General features: G+C 38.7%; 4 protein-coding genes across 4 annotated transcripts; 2 read left to right on the top strand and 2 right to left on the bottom strand.

Moving 5' to 3' along the window:
• The first annotated feature begins 4,203 nt into the window (after positions 1–4,203).
• Positions 4,204–8,114, top strand: GRH1 (GRR1-like protein 1). Its single transcript, XM_008236773.3, has 3 exons — positions 4,204–4,890; positions 6,189–6,681; positions 6,831–8,114. The coding sequence occupies exons 1-3, from the start codon at positions 4,427–4,429 to the stop codon at positions 7,626–7,628; spliced, it is 1,755 nt and encodes a 584-aa protein (XP_008234995.1). The 5' UTR covers positions 4,204–4,426; the 3' UTR covers positions 7,629–8,114.
• Positions 8,115–10,290: 2,176 nt separating this feature from the next.
• On the bottom strand, positions 10,291–11,692 carry LOC103333865 (rRNA-processing protein). The gene is given in 4 exon segments (XM_008236774.3): positions 10,291–10,789; positions 10,792–10,843; positions 11,001–11,104; positions 11,333–11,692. Coding segments are annotated over 4 exon segments (684 nt in total). The 5' UTR covers positions 11,529–11,692; the 3' UTR covers positions 10,291–10,457.
• Positions 11,693–12,443: 751 nt separating this feature from the next.
• LOC103333947 (bidirectional sugar transporter SWEET9-like) lies at positions 12,444–14,274 on the bottom strand. The gene is made up of 6 exons (XM_008236857.2): positions 13,960–14,274; positions 13,788–13,824; positions 13,477–13,687; positions 13,223–13,384; positions 13,008–13,127; positions 12,444–12,906 (listed from the first exon to the last, which is right to left on the bottom strand). The coding sequence occupies exons 1-6, from the start codon at positions 14,006–14,008 to the stop codon at positions 12,631–12,633; spliced, it is 855 nt and encodes a 284-aa protein (XP_008235079.2). The 5' UTR covers positions 14,009–14,274; the 3' UTR covers positions 12,444–12,630.
• A 1,804-nt stretch (positions 14,275–16,078) lies between these two features.
• Positions 16,079–17,591, top strand: LOC103333948 (aspartic proteinase nepenthesin-1-like). Its single transcript, XM_008236858.1, has 2 exons — positions 16,079–16,688; positions 16,777–17,591. The coding sequence occupies exons 1-2, from the start codon at positions 16,079–16,081 to the stop codon at positions 17,589–17,591; spliced, it is 1,425 nt and encodes a 474-aa protein (XP_008235080.1).
• Positions 17,592–17,765: the final 174 nt, after the last annotated feature.

Below are 17,765 nucleotides of genomic sequence, written 5' to 3'. Positions count from 1 at the left end.
CTGCCCCCATAATACGTAACTGTGGAATACCACGTTTCCCTTAGGAAAATGATAACGATAATGATAAAGGCAGTCAACTCAACCATTTAGATTAAAGATAACGATCAGCCAATCCGATAAGGCCACGTAAGTACTTGTACACCTAAAAAGGAAAGCAGGGAAAAGGCCTTTCGTCGGTGAGAGATTAGATAGCATAGTATACAACTGATAAGCCAGGGATTGTCTCAACAAAGACTCTAAAGCCAGCTTCCTTGATGAGTTGTTTCTTGCGTCAAAACCACAGATGGTACAAAGATAAAAAGCTCACGTCAAGTGAGAGAGAGAGAGAGAGAGAGGAAAAGGTTGTGTCTGTCACTCGAGTTTTTGATTGGACAGTGCAGGCCGGCACTAGGGCAGGCAGACTTTGGCCACCCTCTAGTATTGATCCGGCCAGCTCTTGTTTCGTAGGGACCCCTACGATTGTTGGGCTTTTGGGCTTCGACTGCTTACTGTTTTGCTTTGCTTTATGGGTTACCTTACAAATATGGGTAAATACTACCACCATAAGGTTAGGGTGGGGTCACACACTGCACGTAACTTGTTCCTTCATAAATCACGCAATAGTCGGAAATGCTATAACGAAGAGTTTAGAATGAGAAGGTTATTTAAGAAGTTTAATCCCATCATCAATAAATATGAGGAAATTAATGAACTTAAGTATTTTAAATAGTTTGACAGTGGGATTGAACCCCTTAAATAAGCTCATCATTCCATACTTTCATTATAGAAACTACCCTAAATAGCGGAGTTTATGAATTGCTTTCAAACTGGGTATATATACACACTTCCAACTAATTCGGAATACATAAAGTAGTTTCACTAATCGTTAATTAGCTTTTGATTTTGTGATATTTATCTACACAATGAGGTTTTAAATTCAACTTACATGAATGACGAAAATAAAATATATTTATGATAAGTTTGTAACTAGTTAGTTGTAATTAGCCTCTACCGTTTGTCCCACAAAAAAAAACTCTTCATAAAATGATGTATAGTAAGCAAACTATATATATGTGCATAGTTTTTATGTGGATTCTCCTGATTAAGTGGGAGCCATCTAATACATGAGAGAGTTGTGTACCCATCTTATCCACCTTTATGTTAATTTTTAATTTTTTAAAGCTGTGGTCAACAATAGTTTGCCACATTTCGTCTATCTGATGCCCACAGTATATAGGCCTAAGGCCAGCCACCGCTCTAGCTACAAGCATAGGTTTTCAGCTACATGCACATCATTATCATATAAAGGCATACTGTTCCGCACTTTGGAAGTAATTGCACATGAGAGAGAGAGAGAGAGAGAGAGAGAGAGAGAGAGAGAGAGAGAGAGAGCTTTGCTTAATGATAAGATAAAGACTCTTCCACTAATAAGATTGCCAATATGAATCAACAACGTCAATTAACAAATCGAACTCAGGTTCCCATCACGTGCCGGGTGTTATCTATGATAGGAATCACTTGATGGGCAAAGAAGTCGTAGGCATCATTCATGGCTTTCAATTACACTAAAGTGAGGTGATTTTCAATTAATTTAGACCCCAATTGGATTGGATCTCCACAATTGAAATCATGTCCCTTGGGTTCTTGTTGCAATTGACTCCTCCTTATTTCGATGCTCTTTACGCATCTTATTTTCGAATAGACTAGTGATCTCGTGTTCAAATTCTCATGATATATTGATAGTGTGCGTGACAACGTAACTCATGAGATGATCATATAAGAAAACAATACCTTAAAATATAAATAAATAAATAAATAATGACTAATGTATAATTTTATGTGCCAGCATGCATTTCGTTGAGCTGTCACAACTTCGGTTTGCCCATATCATAGTACTATTTTTGTATTAAATGTTTTCTCTAATCATCGACATTGAAGGTTGTGAAGAATATGATTTTATTTTTTATTTTTTGCATATTTTTTAACTCCTAGAATTCGTCTTAGAGAAAACATTTTGAAATGAATAGGTGGGCGGTCTTCCTGCAAAAATTATACACACAGACACAGCAAGTCCAAGCCATTCCACTCGAGAAGAAGAGAGATTCCCGGAGAACCGTGCGTGGGGTTAATTATTAAATCCTCTCATTTTTAATTAATCAATTATTTTTTATATCTTAATCACGATTTTTCACCAATAAACAATCAACTTTACGTGCAGGCCAACTCAGCTCACCATTTAATTATTCCATTAAAAAATTTAATTAACTGATTAAGACTTAAGTTTCTGAGCGATATTTCAATATCTTTTTTTTTTTTTTTTTTCTTCCCAAAACGCTTTTTGCTGTTTTTATCATATATAAAATATCGAAATCCAGTAGAGACAAGCTCTAACCAACGGTTGAGATATTCGCATCTCAAGCACTAAATCTGGGCCGTTGATTTTAACTCGACATGAAAAGGGACAGGTCTATCGAGTCCATAGTAAGGCAGTGGATCCCAATAATACCATGTCCTTTTCAAACTGGCAATAGTACCCCTCATTTGTGTGGAGCGAAGGCCGTTGGGTGTGATCTAAAGAGGGCAAGTTCGTACTCTCAATTTTATAAATTTTTGTGATGGCCCCATGTAAAAATGTACGCACGCGGCCCTCGGTGAAACTGTGCTTTTTTACCGTTTATGGTACCAAAATTTAATTACCTGCATGAGCTTTCATGGGTCCATGTGTAAATTACCATCTCGCCGTACACTGTAAAAAAGCCACATCGTATGGTCTGATTAAGATGCAACGTGCAGTGTTTGTAGTACATTTGAACTATTTCTCTGCCCATCATGACCTTTCAATTGGATAATAAGTGAGGCTATAATTACCAATATTATTATATCATTGTTCAATTTCACTTTTTTAGCAGTTTATCCAATTTTTACTTTTTCTCTTTTTACATTTCATTTTGACGATTTTGCAATATAAGGATGCATTTATTTTCGATCAAATTGTTTGGTTACCATATGGCTAGTATAATAAGAAACAAGTCTACCACATAAATAATATTTATGTGTAAGATAAAATATGTAAATAATATGTGTATTATTCGTAAAAAAATACATATATATATATGTACTTGTAGCGACGAAGTTAAATCTTTCTAAATGTTGTCAATTATTTCATAATAGACGTTAGATGATGAGGACCAACATGGAGGGCCAAGGCCCATGACAACTTCATGTCTACGTATATTAATATATTTGGGATAAAAACACTTAATTTATGTATATATCTGAATTCATTAATTATGCTGGTCATTAACGGTCCATTATTATTTAGCTAAAAAAGTAGGCTTGTTTGAGAGTGATTATGAATAGCCTAATAATCATTTATATGAAAAATTACTTTAAGTAGTTTTAAGTGATTTTATAAAGAATCTATTAAAATAATTTAAAATGATTATATAGAAAACTACGTGAAAAATACTTCTCCGTATTAGTGATTTTGGACCTCCCATAATCACCCCCAAACGAACCAGTGTACTTATCCTCACAATTTTGGAATATAGACTCAAATTTCTGCCTACCCTATGTGATCTTTCTTATTGATAGGCGTACATTACCGCACTGGATCATTGTAAATTGGTAACTCTAGTTTTGTCCAAAAACAAAATATATACTGATGCGTGGCGTTGTTAGAATCAAACAGTCACACATGATTGGACGGCCATGATGTCATAATAACCAGGGGACTTCACATCAAATCATTCCTTATTATTTTAATCTTTTATTTACTCCGCTTCCCCCATTAAACGTGGTCCCCACAATATTACTCTCCCACAGATCCAGCCGTGCAATGCGAATCATGAGATTCCCCTTACACTACCCATTCCGGTACACATGACAACACTTTACCTCAACCCATTCCTTCTCGTCCTCCTCAATTTCTCCCGATAATATCGCGACACAACGAGATGCTCCAAACTCTCGTCGCTTTGATATACACCCGGCTCCACCCCCTTACGTACACCCGTTTTCTGCGGCTGCCCTTGGTCGCCCAGCGGATAAGACCACCCCACTGCCACCGCGCAATCCAACGGCTCTCACCCTCCACTTGACACGTGTCGCCATCGTAGGGTGACTCAGCATCAGTCGCACAGAAGCCCACCATGCGATTTAACCCTGGTTAAACTCTAACCTCACCCAGCTCAACATAAAAACCTTATCCTCTTTCTCTTTCTCTTTCTCACTTCTCTCTCTCTCTCTCTCTCTCTCTCTCTTCTGCAAGTCTGCAACGAATAAGCTCGTTAATGGAGTCTCAGATCTAATCTAAACGACACACAAACTCAGTATACCTATCTATTTTGTCTCTCTTTATCTCTTTCGCTATTTTTATAGCTGCTTCAAATCCGAAGCACTCCCAGAACGACGTCATTTTAGTAATTTTCCAGTTTGAGCTGTGGGAATGCTGAAAATGGCGAACTCGTTCCCAGAGGAGGTGCTAGAACACGTGTTCTCGTTCATACAGTCGGACTCGGACCGGAACTCGATCTCGATGGTGTGCAAGTCGTGGTACGAGATCGAGCGATGGTGCAGGAGGAGAATATTCATCGGGAACTGCTACGCCGTGAGCCCTAGGATGATGATCAGACGGTTCCCAGACATTAGATCCATCGAGCTCAAAGGGAAGCCTCACTTCGCCGACTTTAATCTGGTCCCTGAAGGCTGGGGTGGCTATGTCCACCCCTGGATCGCCGCCATGGCTGATGCCTACCCTTGGCTTGAGGAGATCAAGCTCAAGAGGATGGTTGTCACCGATGAGACCCTGGAGCTGATTGCCAAGTCTTTCAAGAATTTCAAGCTCCTTGTGCTTTCGTCTTGCGAGGGCTTCAGCACTGATGGCCTTGCCGCCATTGCTGCCAATTGCAGGTTTCTCTCTCTCTTTCTGTGCATTTGCTTTGCACTGTGTTTGGTTTGGTTTGGTTGTGATATGGGTGCTTCAGCTTTGCTTGTTCTGTTTTACTCTGGCAGTCAATTTTGGGTTCGATTTATATGTTTGTTTGTTTTTGAACTCTTTGGTGGTTCTTTTTGGTTGCTAGGAAGAAGTAAGAGAAAGAAAAGCATTAAAGTTTGGATCTTTCGGTTTGTTAGGTAAATTAGTGAACTTTCTTCACCCGGATTTTACTGCTTGAGCACTTAAGCTGGGGTTGCTTGAGTTTAAGTTTCCATTTTTGGCCAGGCCTCAAATAGTAAAATACCCACGATTTACAAATCTTACAATTTCATGGCTTTTTCCTACATTTCAACCAAGACTTTGTATTTAAGATATTTGCTCTGGGTTCTACTTGTTGGTGGTTGTGCTGTTAAGTGGTTAATATGAGTGAATGTGTAAAGACATTTGATTTGGTTTGTTTTCCGCTGCACATTGTTGCCTTTGATGGCAGCGTGCAGAAGTTACCGTACATTTTTGTTTGTCTCGCATAGCTATCTTAGATACTTCCCATTTTTGGGTTATCCCAGTTCATTACCGTACTTAGTTCTGTATATATTTATATATTAAAATTATTAGTGATTGGAAACGAATGGAGCTCCTGCTACTTGGTCTGGCTTCCTTATTTTCTGCTTTTATTTCTTGTAGATCTGACTGGGACATCTTGTTGTGTGAACGGTTAATGTTCAAATTGTAGTTAAGAGCACTTGGGTTTCTCTTTTTTTTAAAGGCTACTTTGCTTGTTATGGACTATTGTATTGTGAGGTTCTTTTCAAATTTTGTATTCTAACTCTTCGGACGGTGCGGATGTGTTTTGGTTCTCTCCACTAGATTCTTTTCTTCTTTGCTACTCAAAAGATTCTTTTGACCTGATTTCTTGTTTTTTAGCTGTTGCTTTTGGGAGATATGTTGTTTTCACTTGAGAATGCTGGAATTGGAAAGAAATGTGAACTTTTGTGCGATAATGGTTCAGTGGGAACATGAAACTAGTGAAAAATACATGACTTACATTTCTTGTGAACTTAGGTTTGTAGAAAAGTTGAACCAAGATAATAGTCTAGTCACTGTCGGTTACTGATGGTGATGAGCTGGTAATTTTAATCAGGAATCTAGTTTTCATGGTTTTGTTTTGTTTTATCCCATTGCTTTATTTAGTAAAACTCTTCTTTTTTTGCTCAGATTGTGAAATGTCTATGCGTTGTCCTTATCAGTGCACCCTTTCACCTTGTTGATGCAGGAATCTGCGGGAGCTGGACTTGCATGAGAGCGATGTGGAGGACCTGAGTGGGCATTGGCTCAGCCATTTTCCTGATACGTACACATCACTTGTTTCCCTTAACATTGCCTGCTTAGGGTCTGAGTTTAGTTTCTCTTCTCTGGAGCGCCTGGTGGGTAGGTGTCCCAATCTGAAGAGTCTCCGGCTCAATCGCACTGTGCCTCTTGACAGGCTAGCCAATCTACTTCACCGGGCACCTCAGCTGGTTGAGTTAGGCACAGGGGCCTGCTCGGCTGAGTTGCGGCCTGATCTCTTCTCAAACCTAGCAGGTTCACTCTCGGGATGCAAGGAACTCAAGAGCCTATCTGGGTTTTGGGATGTGGTCCCAGCATATCTTCCAGCTATTTATTCTATCTGCCCTGGGCTGACATCACTAAATTTGAGTTATGCCATTATTCCAAGCCCCGATCTTATAAAGCTTGTTAGCCAATGTCCAAATCTGCAGCGCCTTTGGGTATGTCCCATCTTATTTTGATGTTTTCAACCTCATATGCCTTTAATTCAATTTTAATCCTCCTTAGGTCCAAGGGTCAGATGCTTACAGATGCAAATAAGTTCCAATTGGTAATTCCATTTTGTAGCTAATTAAGGATATGACTGCAGGTATTGGATTACATTGAAGATGTTGGCCTTGATGCCCTGGCAGTATCTTGCAAAGATCTACGAGAATTAAGGGTGTTTCCATCAGATCCGTTTGTAGTGGAACCAAATGTGTCGTTGACAGAGCAGGGCCTCATATCTGTTTCTGAGGGCTGTCCAAAGCTCCAGTCAGTTCTGTACTTCTGCCGGCAAATGTCTAATGATGCACTAATCACCATTGCAAGGAATCAACCTAACTTTACATGTTTTCGTCTTTGTATAATTGAGCCCCGAACTCCAGACTACCTTACCCTTGAGCCACTTGACGTGGGTTTTGGGGCCATTGTTGAGCACTGCAAGGATCTCCGGCGGTTGTCTGTCTCTGGTCTACTAACTGATCGTGCGTTTGAGTATATTGGAACACATGGAAAAAAGTTGGAGATGCTTTCTCTAGCCTTTGCTGGAGATAGTGACTTGGGGCTTCATCATGTATTGTCTGGGTGTGAGAATCTACGGAAACTGGAGATTAGGGACTGTCCTTTTGGTGATAAGGCTCTTTTGGCCAATGCTGCAAAGCTGGAGACAATGCGATCCCTTTGGATGTCTTCTTGCTCAGTGAGTTATGGAGCATGTAAGCTGCTAGGTCAGAAGTTGCCGAGGCTTAATGTTGAAGTTATAGATGAGAGGGGACACCCGGAGTCCAGGCCGGAGAGCTGTCCTGTTGAGAAGCTCTACATTTATAGGTCCATCGCGGGGCCAAGGTTTGACATGCCTGGGTTTGTTTGGACCATGGATGAAGATTCTGCAGTGAGGGTTACTTGACACTTGGGGGTTACTTGACACTTGCGCTGAGACACCCACGGATTCAAACCCTTGATATGTCTTGCATGTGGGGGGCATAGCAGGTACATGCTTAATATATGGTACTCAATTGTTTCGCATTTAAATTCATCGGTAGCTTAATATAGATGCAGCTCTGATTGGAGTGGAAGCGGGGTAGGGAGGTATACAGAGGCTCAAGAGCTCGATTGCCATTCATTTTACCATTGGCTGAGCTATGGGATACCAGTTAGACTAATAAAGAGATTTAAGCTCCTGTTGTTGTTGTTGTTGTTGTTGTTATATGTATTGAACAGAGTTGTTAATTTTATTCGGCATAGCCACCACCATGTATACCAGCTGCAGACTTTTGCATGTTTATGCATTTATGTGGCCTCTTTTTTTCAACAGGAAGTAATTGCCATGTGGACCCATTTGTATCATTGTTAACCTTCGATCTCAGCAAATAAAGCTTCAAATTTTAATATTTATCACTTGTAAGCTATAATCTTGAAGCATTCTATCATGTAGATTTAGTTGATTTTGTGAAAGATGGATTAGATTGGTGGATTGGATCGGATCGCTGCTGAAATGTATGAAGGAAATGTTGTTGAAAGCTCTCTTTGAGTTTGAGGACCTCTTCATACGTTCTTCTTGCAACTGCAAGAAGGTGCCGATTGTTCTGCCAACAATTTTCTTACATTACATGTTACACTACACTAAGATAATTATTGACATTTTGAGTAATCATTGTTGTGAGATCTCCAAACAACCATACCATGGGGTAGGTAAATAATATGAGAGAGAAATGACATTTCACTCATAGGTTTTTACATCTTTACATTTCAGCAACCCAAAAGAGAGAAAATAATTGAAGGGTAGAAAAAAGAAAGGTAAAAAAGGCAGTTGGGTAGAAAAAGCAAGCTCCTTTGGTAAATGTATGTATGCTGAGTTGGCAAGCTTTTAATGTTATTGGGTAGGGAGAGAGAGAGAGAGAGAGAGAGAGAGACACCTCGACTTTTGAGCCACGTGATAGATTCGGTGACATTGGAGGGTGTCCATAACTTTTTGCTTCATTCACGCTCTCTTTTCTAGCCCACACCACCACCTGATGACCCAGCAAGAGCAAGCAACCCAAGAACACTCCTTATTTAAGCCATTTGAATATCATATAGATTTCCACAGTAATTAATTAAATTAAAGAAAATATGAGATAATATAATAAGACAACCCAAACACAGAGAGAGAGAGAGAGAGAGAGAGAGAGAACGCAAAAAAAGATAACAAGGACAGAGATTGAAAACAACTTAACACAGACACCCCCCCGCCCCACCACATACTGAAAAACTGACTCCAAAAAGAAAAGAAAAAAAAGAAAAGAAAAAGAGTTGGTGAATGACTGAGCAGAGCTGAGATGAGATGAGAATTGAGTGTGGTGTGGAATGTGGGGCAATCAAATTTGCAGACACTTTATTGGTTGATGATGGCCACACGTTTGAGGGTATTGATGATCATCATCATTTTTATTCTCTCCTCCTCTCCTCCTCCTCCTTCCTTACCACAATTCTTTTGCTGATTTCGTCACTCACTCACTCTGATTTTACTGTTTCACCCCCCAACCTCACCTATATCATCATGATATATCAAAGTAAACTCACTCACTGACTCGTACTGTATGTATCATTATAAAGAGAGTTAAAGTTGTGCAATCCTTCAGTGTGTCCTGCCTTGGCCCCAGCTCGCTCTCTCTCTCTCTCTCTCTCTCTCTCTCTCTCTCTCTCACAGTTAAAGTTTGTACCAAATAAGTGAACCTGCATTGTACAATTCAGATCCTTGTTGCCCAACAAACATAAATGCAGGTGGGGATGGCTAGTACACTAAACAAAAATGAGGATGAAACTTAATTATCAGTCCCCCAACAACCCACCAAAACTAAACAAAGATGAAAACATAATCAAGGATTAAGATCTTAGTTTCAAATATCATATTCTGCTAATCCAACTTCATCATATCATATAATCGACTACTAAGAAAAAGCGAAAAAAACCTTTTTAGCAGATTTCTGTGGGGGCAGAATATGGGTTCCTGACAATGCCAAGGGCCAGTAAAGAAATGGTCTAGACTTAGTTTAGGAAATCGGCATGGATATGGAACCAAACTTGGACTTTTAAGACCCCAAAATACTTGGACTCTGAAGAAGCTCCGGGAGCAAGCCTTATAGTGTTGGATGCTAAATTCTTGGTTTCTAAGACATACTTTAACTTTCCCAGAAGACTCGACTTGAAAGAGTTTCAAATACAGGCGCAAGTTTCTGGCTTTTGTCATTCTTTCTTTCACCCTTTTGGCTGATAAATAATTCTTTCACCCGTGTGCTTCTGTGTTTGTGATTATATGCCTGGGCCGGCATTTTGCTCGGTGTATGGCTGGTTCGGTCAAATTGTATCGGCTAGATGAGTGTTTATATGCGTTTTTGTTTAGAACCATGGTGTTAACTGATAATAACGTAGCCTATGTTTGTCCTTCAGTAATACAGAAGGTTTTTTTTTTTCAACTTTGAGGCATGAGTTTTCGAAACTTTTAATCCTCTCCCAAAAGAGAGTTATGCTTGGCAAAATAATTGAAATCAATAAGCATTTAAATGGTCATAGCAAATGTTGAAAAGAACTACCAGAACAATAATCTGTAGATAGAACATATTTGGCACCTTAACGATATCAAAATGGTTTTACATTTGCTTGAGGAACTGGAATTGCCCTTATCAAGGTTAGTTGAGTAATTCAATCAGCAACATTACAATTATCCAAAATTCAAACATTTCGAAATTTTCACAAACTATGTTTGCTTTGCAGAACCTTGAAGAGTCTCCAAAAGATGTTCAATTCTGTACTTCATAACAGGCTGACCTTTATGTGTTTTCTTAAGCATCTTCCCCCTCACAGACTTCCTCCGGGCTTCGGCCTTCTCTCGTTCTTCCTTCTTTGCCTGAATAATCGCATCCCTCTCCCTTCTTGCCTTCTCTTCCTCTTCATGCTTCTTCTCATACACTTCTATTAAATTACGAGCACCATACCTCTTTTTCTTCTTGTTATTCTTACTCCTCTTACCACCATCTTCGGTTTCGTTCTCCTTCTTACTACCATCTTCAGTTTCATTATGCTTCTTACACCATTTTCAGTTCCATTCTCCTCCTTATCACCGTGTTCAAATTCATTCTCTTCCTGTACCAGCCACCGAAAAGATAAATGAAATAAAATTTCAAGATTGTGTTTCACAAAAAGGATTTCAATTGGTTTCTTATATTATTTACAAACAATGCTAATCTTGTCTCAATCTGTTTCTAAAGAAGAGGCAATAAAACATTGCTAAAAATCAAACCTCAAGGGGTCTTATAGACAATGGAAGATTGCTCTGCTGTTGCTTTAGTGACTTCTTATACTTGTTCACATACTTGGAATTCTTGTAAAACTCCTTTTGCTTCTCTGACAGAAAACACAACCAAACCTGTTTGTTAGAATCATTATAAATATGCTACAAGGGAGTGGCCATAAGTTTCATGTATATAGATCCTTCCCAGCAAGAAAAAAGTAAAAGATGATCATATAAATAGGAAAACACTGAAATAGAAACAGAGAAAAACTAAAACCCAAGTAAGAGCAAATATTTAACAAAGTATAATGAAAATGCAATTAAAGGAGGGGGCTTTATACTTATCAAAGCAGGATTGAAGTAGCTGCTGCTATTTGATTTGGCATTAGCGAAGGCCTCCAGTGAAAGGCCTTGCCCACCCATTCTCCTCATGTTCTTCTTCTTCTTCTTCTTCATGCTATCCTTCTTTTTGTTGATCGATGTCGAGCCGTTGAATTTCTCCCTGTTTCCTTCGTCTTTTGGGTATCGATTCTTCATGACGGAAAGGAATTGGGAAAATATTGAGAAACTGATGCAGAAATACGGTAAATTCGGCCAAAACGGTGAGGAAGATTAGGCACTAAAGCGAAGGAATTGGAAACCCTAATTTGCAGGATTGGTAAACGTGCTATACTGCAACTGTGCAAGGCGGTACTCGTAGAGATTGGGTACCTTTACTTTATGTAACAAAAGCAAATATGACAAATTGTAAATAAATAAATCAGTTAAAATTAAATTAAATCATTTTTTTTCCAGGAGTATGGAGTCCAGACAAACTGTGGTGCAGCATCCATGGGAATAAAAAATTTGACCAAAAATAAAAATCAATGGGAATAAAAATAAAAATATTTACATTATTTTTTGCAATATATGTCATGTATTATAAGTAGAAAGTAAAGTATAGTAACAAGAAAAACAATTAGCTCTTAATATATTGGTATTTTTCTTTTTAACCGTTGAAAAAAATACTATCTTTGAAATCCTTCGTACACTTTATTGATAAAATAAGTTAATTAGTCATAAAAGAAAAGCACTTCATTTGAGTTAAATTCATAAAATTAGCATGATGAAGCGATATAATAGTTCGAGTTTAGTTTTTCTCTTAATAAACGAATGCATGATCTTTCGTTAGGGAACTTCCAAATTTGAAGAATGTAATTGTCGCAAGTGATTGAATTCATGTATTAGGAAGCAATATAATGTTTGGTATGCGTGTCTATCTACTTCATAGATAAATTTGCAAGCATCCATTGGATTGGATTAGATTTTCCTTTTTGTTTCGCTACAATTGTGATTAGACTAGATTTTCTCGTTTCTATATGTAGTATTCATTCATTCTGGTAGGAAAGCCCCCACATGTAAGAATAAACCAAATAAGGTATGAGCAAGGGAAAAAGACAATCATGGAGAAATAGAACTAGAATAACAGCTACATGTCAATTTGATGTCTACCGTTCGATTCCCTCCAATATCGGTTATAGAAAATAAAAATATATTTAATAAAAACCTATGCTAATTGGCAATATCCATAGTGCCCCTTTGCCAACCTCAGGCAATCACATAATTGATTCACTTGGCTCATTTGGTCTAGTCTAGGTGATCACACAATTGATTCATTTGGTTCAGCAGCAGCTGCATCTCCGGCCCTGCTATCATTTGTCATGCTTTCTGTTGACAGATTCTCCTCAGCTTCAGAACTCTTCTTTGTGTCCTTTGTTTTCAATTGACTGTCACTTGCTACAATGTCATTTACTGCAACCACATTTGGTATCTGATTGAGGCTAAATTCTGGTAATATAGATTTCTTTGAGTTCTTGAACATCAGATACATAATCATCTGCGCTAACCCGAATGCGAAACCGAGGATGTTTGGTGCCTAAACATGAAAGAAAACAAGGCAGATATATTTAAAACTTGGACAAATTATATTGCATTATATATTGTGTTTCTGCATGTATATATAATGGCAAGTTTTACCGCTATGAACAAATCCCTCACTAGAAGGCCATAGAAGAACCACATTACAGCACAGAGAGTTAAGCAGAATGACAAAGGGAAGGACATGAACTCCACACTCCTCGTTCTAATAACTAGCCTCTGAAAATTATAGCAGGGGTTAATCAATTGTGTGTTTAGATCTGTCAAGAATATAGTGTTTGATTTGGCATGAAATAAATAAGCAATATTGTTACCATTATACTCAGAGGAGCAGCAAACACACAGACAGAGAACACAACACTAATCCACCCAACAACTTTAATCCGCAGAAAATGATTTGGAATTAGGTAGGTGCTCAATATGATCACGCCATAAACCCCCGCATTAAACAGGACAAGAAGCTTTGCTGTGTAAATCTGCAAAACCATAAAAAATTAAAGATGAACAAGAAATGAATATATTATAGGTAGAGAGAAGAGAGAGCATTATAAATTTAGAAAGTATGTACCCTGGTTTTTGCTGGTGCATAAATTATGTACATTACAAGGAAACTGGTTTCGATGATACAACCAACGGAGTTGATGGTGATGAGCATAAAAGCATTGGTCTTGAGGAAGGCATAGTAGAGCATCAGCATGGCGCTAAACAGAGCCACCGAATAAGGTATGGATTGGAACCCTTCTGTAGATTTTTTCTTGAAAATTCTATAAAATGTTGGCCTATAAAATAAAATTGAAGGCAATGAAAAAAGTTAGGTACCAATTACAGATGATGCATGAGAGAGAGAGAGAGAGAGAGAGAGAGAGAGAGAGAGATTACAGTGGTGCTAGGTACACCATGAAGGCCACGATGTTACCTGTGAAAATGAAAAACAGAGGACGAGAGAGAATTTAGAATTGAAAACCAAGTGAAATTTGAAAAGAAAAAGGAACCTAATTATTAATACAGGGGGTTGGTTAGAGGAGGTAGAAGAACTAAGTAGCTAGGGTACCTAGAATGCCAAAAACAGAGGCCAAGAGGAAAGCATCGGGGGCTGCCATTCTTGGGGGTGAAGCTCTTTTAACTAAGGAGTGTGTGAGGATTTGAGGGCACTCCAAAGAATCAAAGAGCTTGCTCTAATTGTTGCTTTGTGTGCCTTTATATAGGAGAGCAGAAGGGGAGAAGAAGACCAAAGAAAAAGAAAAGAAGAAGAAAGAAACAGAGTTGAGCTAGCTATGAACAAACTGTATATTTGATGTCTTGTGGGCAAAGAATTAATGAGCTTCCTCCTCGAACCCTTCAAGCTGATATCACTAGTTTTGATTTTGAATTGGGAAAAATGAGCTGCTAGCCTATCCTAGCCTATCCTAGCCTATCCTAGCCTAGCTAACTAATAGCTTGAGCCATTAGGTTACGTGAAGCAAAGGTTGAGCAAAATGGATATCTGATAGGGCCGTTACGTTTAAAGGGCTTTATGCAAATGTATTTTCAAGTATTGTACGCAGAATATGCAGTGTGTGTGTGTGTGTGTGTGTTTATAAAGCTTTTGGTTGCCTGCCAATTGGCAATTGGCAATTGGACTGTCTGTCTTCTTCTTTTCACACATGTTTTTCTTTCCCTAGGTAATCACAATCAATGAGGACAACTACAAGCAATTAGCCACAAGATTAAGACACTCTGCAAAAGCTTAATTAGCTTAGTAACTGAAGGGTAACCATAATTACGTGTGAATAAATTGCCCGCCACATTGAGATTTGCAGTTATAAATGAAGTCTTAGTCATCCTCTGCTCCGTACTGGATGTTGAAAGAACCAGCGAGCACCACTCGCTCGGTGCTTGCCAGACAACGATGCTACTTAAATGGAAAAGGCAGAAATGTGAAGCAATTATCATCGATTAATTATGCCTTTCTTTCTAGGACCTGGCAAGCTTAGCTTTGTACCAATTTATTTTCGCTTCAACTTTTGTGAGCGGCCATGCATGCTATGCTTGTACACTTGTTTAGGCTCCTTGCGTGTTCAGTTATGGGCATTGGGCATACTTCATATGATATCTCCTTCATTCTTCTCTTCTGTGGTCAAGTTAATTTTCAAATATGCATGTATGTGTGTGTGTGTATGCGTATAAATATACTTTTCTTACACTTTTCGCTTATGGATTGGTCTTTCTTGATTTTCTTTGTAACCTAGTGCATATGCAGTGGCCCTGGAACAAACTGAAATTGCATAGAAGAAAGTGTATATCTTTCTGTTTCTCATCTTTTTAGTTTGTTATGAAATGCAAAGTTTTTTTATTTATTATTTCTTTTGTGGAGAAAATACTCCAATTAGCTAGAACTACACTTGTTGGTTTTAGCAAGCAAGTTTGAGTTGAAATTTGTTATCGGATATTTCTTTATAAGTAGTCTTGGCAATTTAACTAGATTGGTTTGGATTGAGCCACATGGTGGAGCAAGCGTGAGCTCGACCTTCTGTTGACTTGGGCTGATCGGTTTTAAACTAGTTTTTGCCCAAACAAAACCTAACCTTAGTAATATATTATCAATCAAAATCTCTTCTAAGAATTGCAATAGTTTGGTTTGTTTAAGACAAAGAGAAAAGGCAAATGTAGGCGACTTTCATAAGTTGGTGGGTCTACACTACACATAGCAAACCAACTTTGTTTGAGCAGGAAGATGAATATTACTTGCAAGTTTTATGATATAACTTGAAATTCAAATGCTGTTAATTAGTGTAGAGGACAAAAACAAATTCCATTTGTCATTGAAAAAATAATAATTTCCATTGAACATACATGCATTTTCCAAATACATTTATTTATTTATACGCATCAATTTAGTACAGAAATGAAAGGACGAACCTTTTTTAAGTAAATTTGCTTATGTGGTAACGGCTCATAGGGAAATTGTTTTTATTTTGTATTTAATTTTTTATAGGGAAATTTAAGGTAAATAAGCTGATCATATAGAAAAGTATTATATATACATGGAAGGGTTTAATCATATAGACAACAAATATATTACCATACTGGGCTAAATTTAATTCCCCAGCTAAGGCCATATATATCATGTACGTACTATAAAAACCAGCAACCACTATGAGGAATTGCAACAACTAGCTATGAGGCAGATAATGGCAGCAATAATATTGCAATGCATCCTATCACTTGGCTTCTTCCTTGCTTGCGTTTGCGTTAATGCCGCAGGGAAATCAAATGGCTTGACCATGGAACTCATCCATGTCGACTCCCCGGCATCACCTCTCTATCCGGGCAATATTTCTTATGAAGAAGAAATCCAAAGACTCATAGATCGATCCATTGCCCGAGCTCAACACCTTCATTACACCTTAGCATCCCTCGGCAACAATAATGTGTCACAAACTATAATCAACCCTCTTGACATTCGTCCGAAACTCGAATTTCACCCTTACGGCTCCTACCTTGTACAAGTTGGGATTGGGACTTTTGATGCACCTTTCCCGGCAAGGTCATTCAATACATACTACTTGTACACCGACACTGGAAGCACCCTCACATGGGCGCTGTGCGAGGATTGTCTCAAGCCTGGAAACAAATGCTTTCAAACCAAAGAACCCCCTTTCCCTAACAGCAAGTCCAAATCTTATGTTGCTCTCTGTTGCAATCAAAACCCGTTTTGCAAGACAGGCCAATGCACCGGTCCTTACTGCTCCCAGCACGATGAGTACATGGGCGGCACCGTTGTCAATTCTATTCTTTCAGGCATGAATATCTTAATCTTTTTAGTATTAATTCTCGAAAAATATCGCAACTAACTAATAAATGACAACTGGTTGCTTTGCATGCGCAGCTGAAGATTTCAACTTTTTGTCAAGCAGTGGGCAGCCACTGATGATTCCAGGCGTAGTGTTTGGTTGTGCTTATGACGCCAGGAAAATCAGTTTTGGAAGGCTGGAAGAGTTCAAGGTTGCAGGAATATTGGGTTTGGGATATGCTCCGATTTCCTTTCCACTGCAACAATCCTATCAAACTGGTAAAGTATTCTCAATGTGCCTAACACGCCGAAGAGAGATCCAAACATATCTCAGATTTGGTAAGGACGTCCCCACACCACCAGGTGGTCTGCGTGTCACCAAATTAGTGTTGTTCAAAGACATACCATATTACTACGTCAATCTGTTGGGCATAAGTGTGCATGGACAACAGCTTCTCATAGACCCAAATGTGTTTGCTGTACGAAATCAGGGCACAAGTGGCGGCTGCTTCATGGACAATGGTAGCTCATTTACTTTTCTCATCAGGCCTGCTTTTAATGCTGTGGTTCAGTTTCTGGGGATGTATTTCATGCGCTTTCCTCGCTTTTTAAGGGGTGGTAGGCCTCTTGGCCCCCCTTTTGAATTTTGCTACAAATGGATGACGCCGTTGCCACCTCTGCCTACTTTGACATTTCACTTTGAAAATGCTGACCTTGTGATCAACCCAGAGGACTTATTCATAAAGTCGAATGCTGCTCAGCAGGGGAACTATCTCTTATGTTTGGCCTTCATCGCCGACGATGCTCGTACTATTCTTGGATCAGTGCACCAATCCAATTACTTATTCATATATGACCTTAACCAGAAGCTGTTGAAGTTTGCTCCTGAGGATTGTTCTAAGAATTCTTGATCACCTCAAGCTTGATAGATCATGTAATCTCTCTTTCATTATCATTCCATCCATGTGCTCTTTTTTCGTTCAAAATAATTAGTTCTTTTGCAACCTTATAGATTTTTAAAAATGTTTTAATCTCCTCAAGCTTGATATGATTCACTACCACCACCATGTCATGACTATCATTGC

The sequence above is a fragment of the Prunus mume genome, linkage group LG6 (genome assembly GCF_029339155.1).
Source record: "Prunus mume cultivar Tortuosa linkage group LG6, ASM2933915v1, whole genome shotgun sequence".
Taxonomy (NCBI): Eukaryota; Viridiplantae; Streptophyta; class Magnoliopsida; order Rosales; family Rosaceae; genus Prunus; species Prunus mume.
Note: the sequence above shows the minus strand (reverse complement) of the source record. Positions and strands in the feature narration are given on the sequence as shown.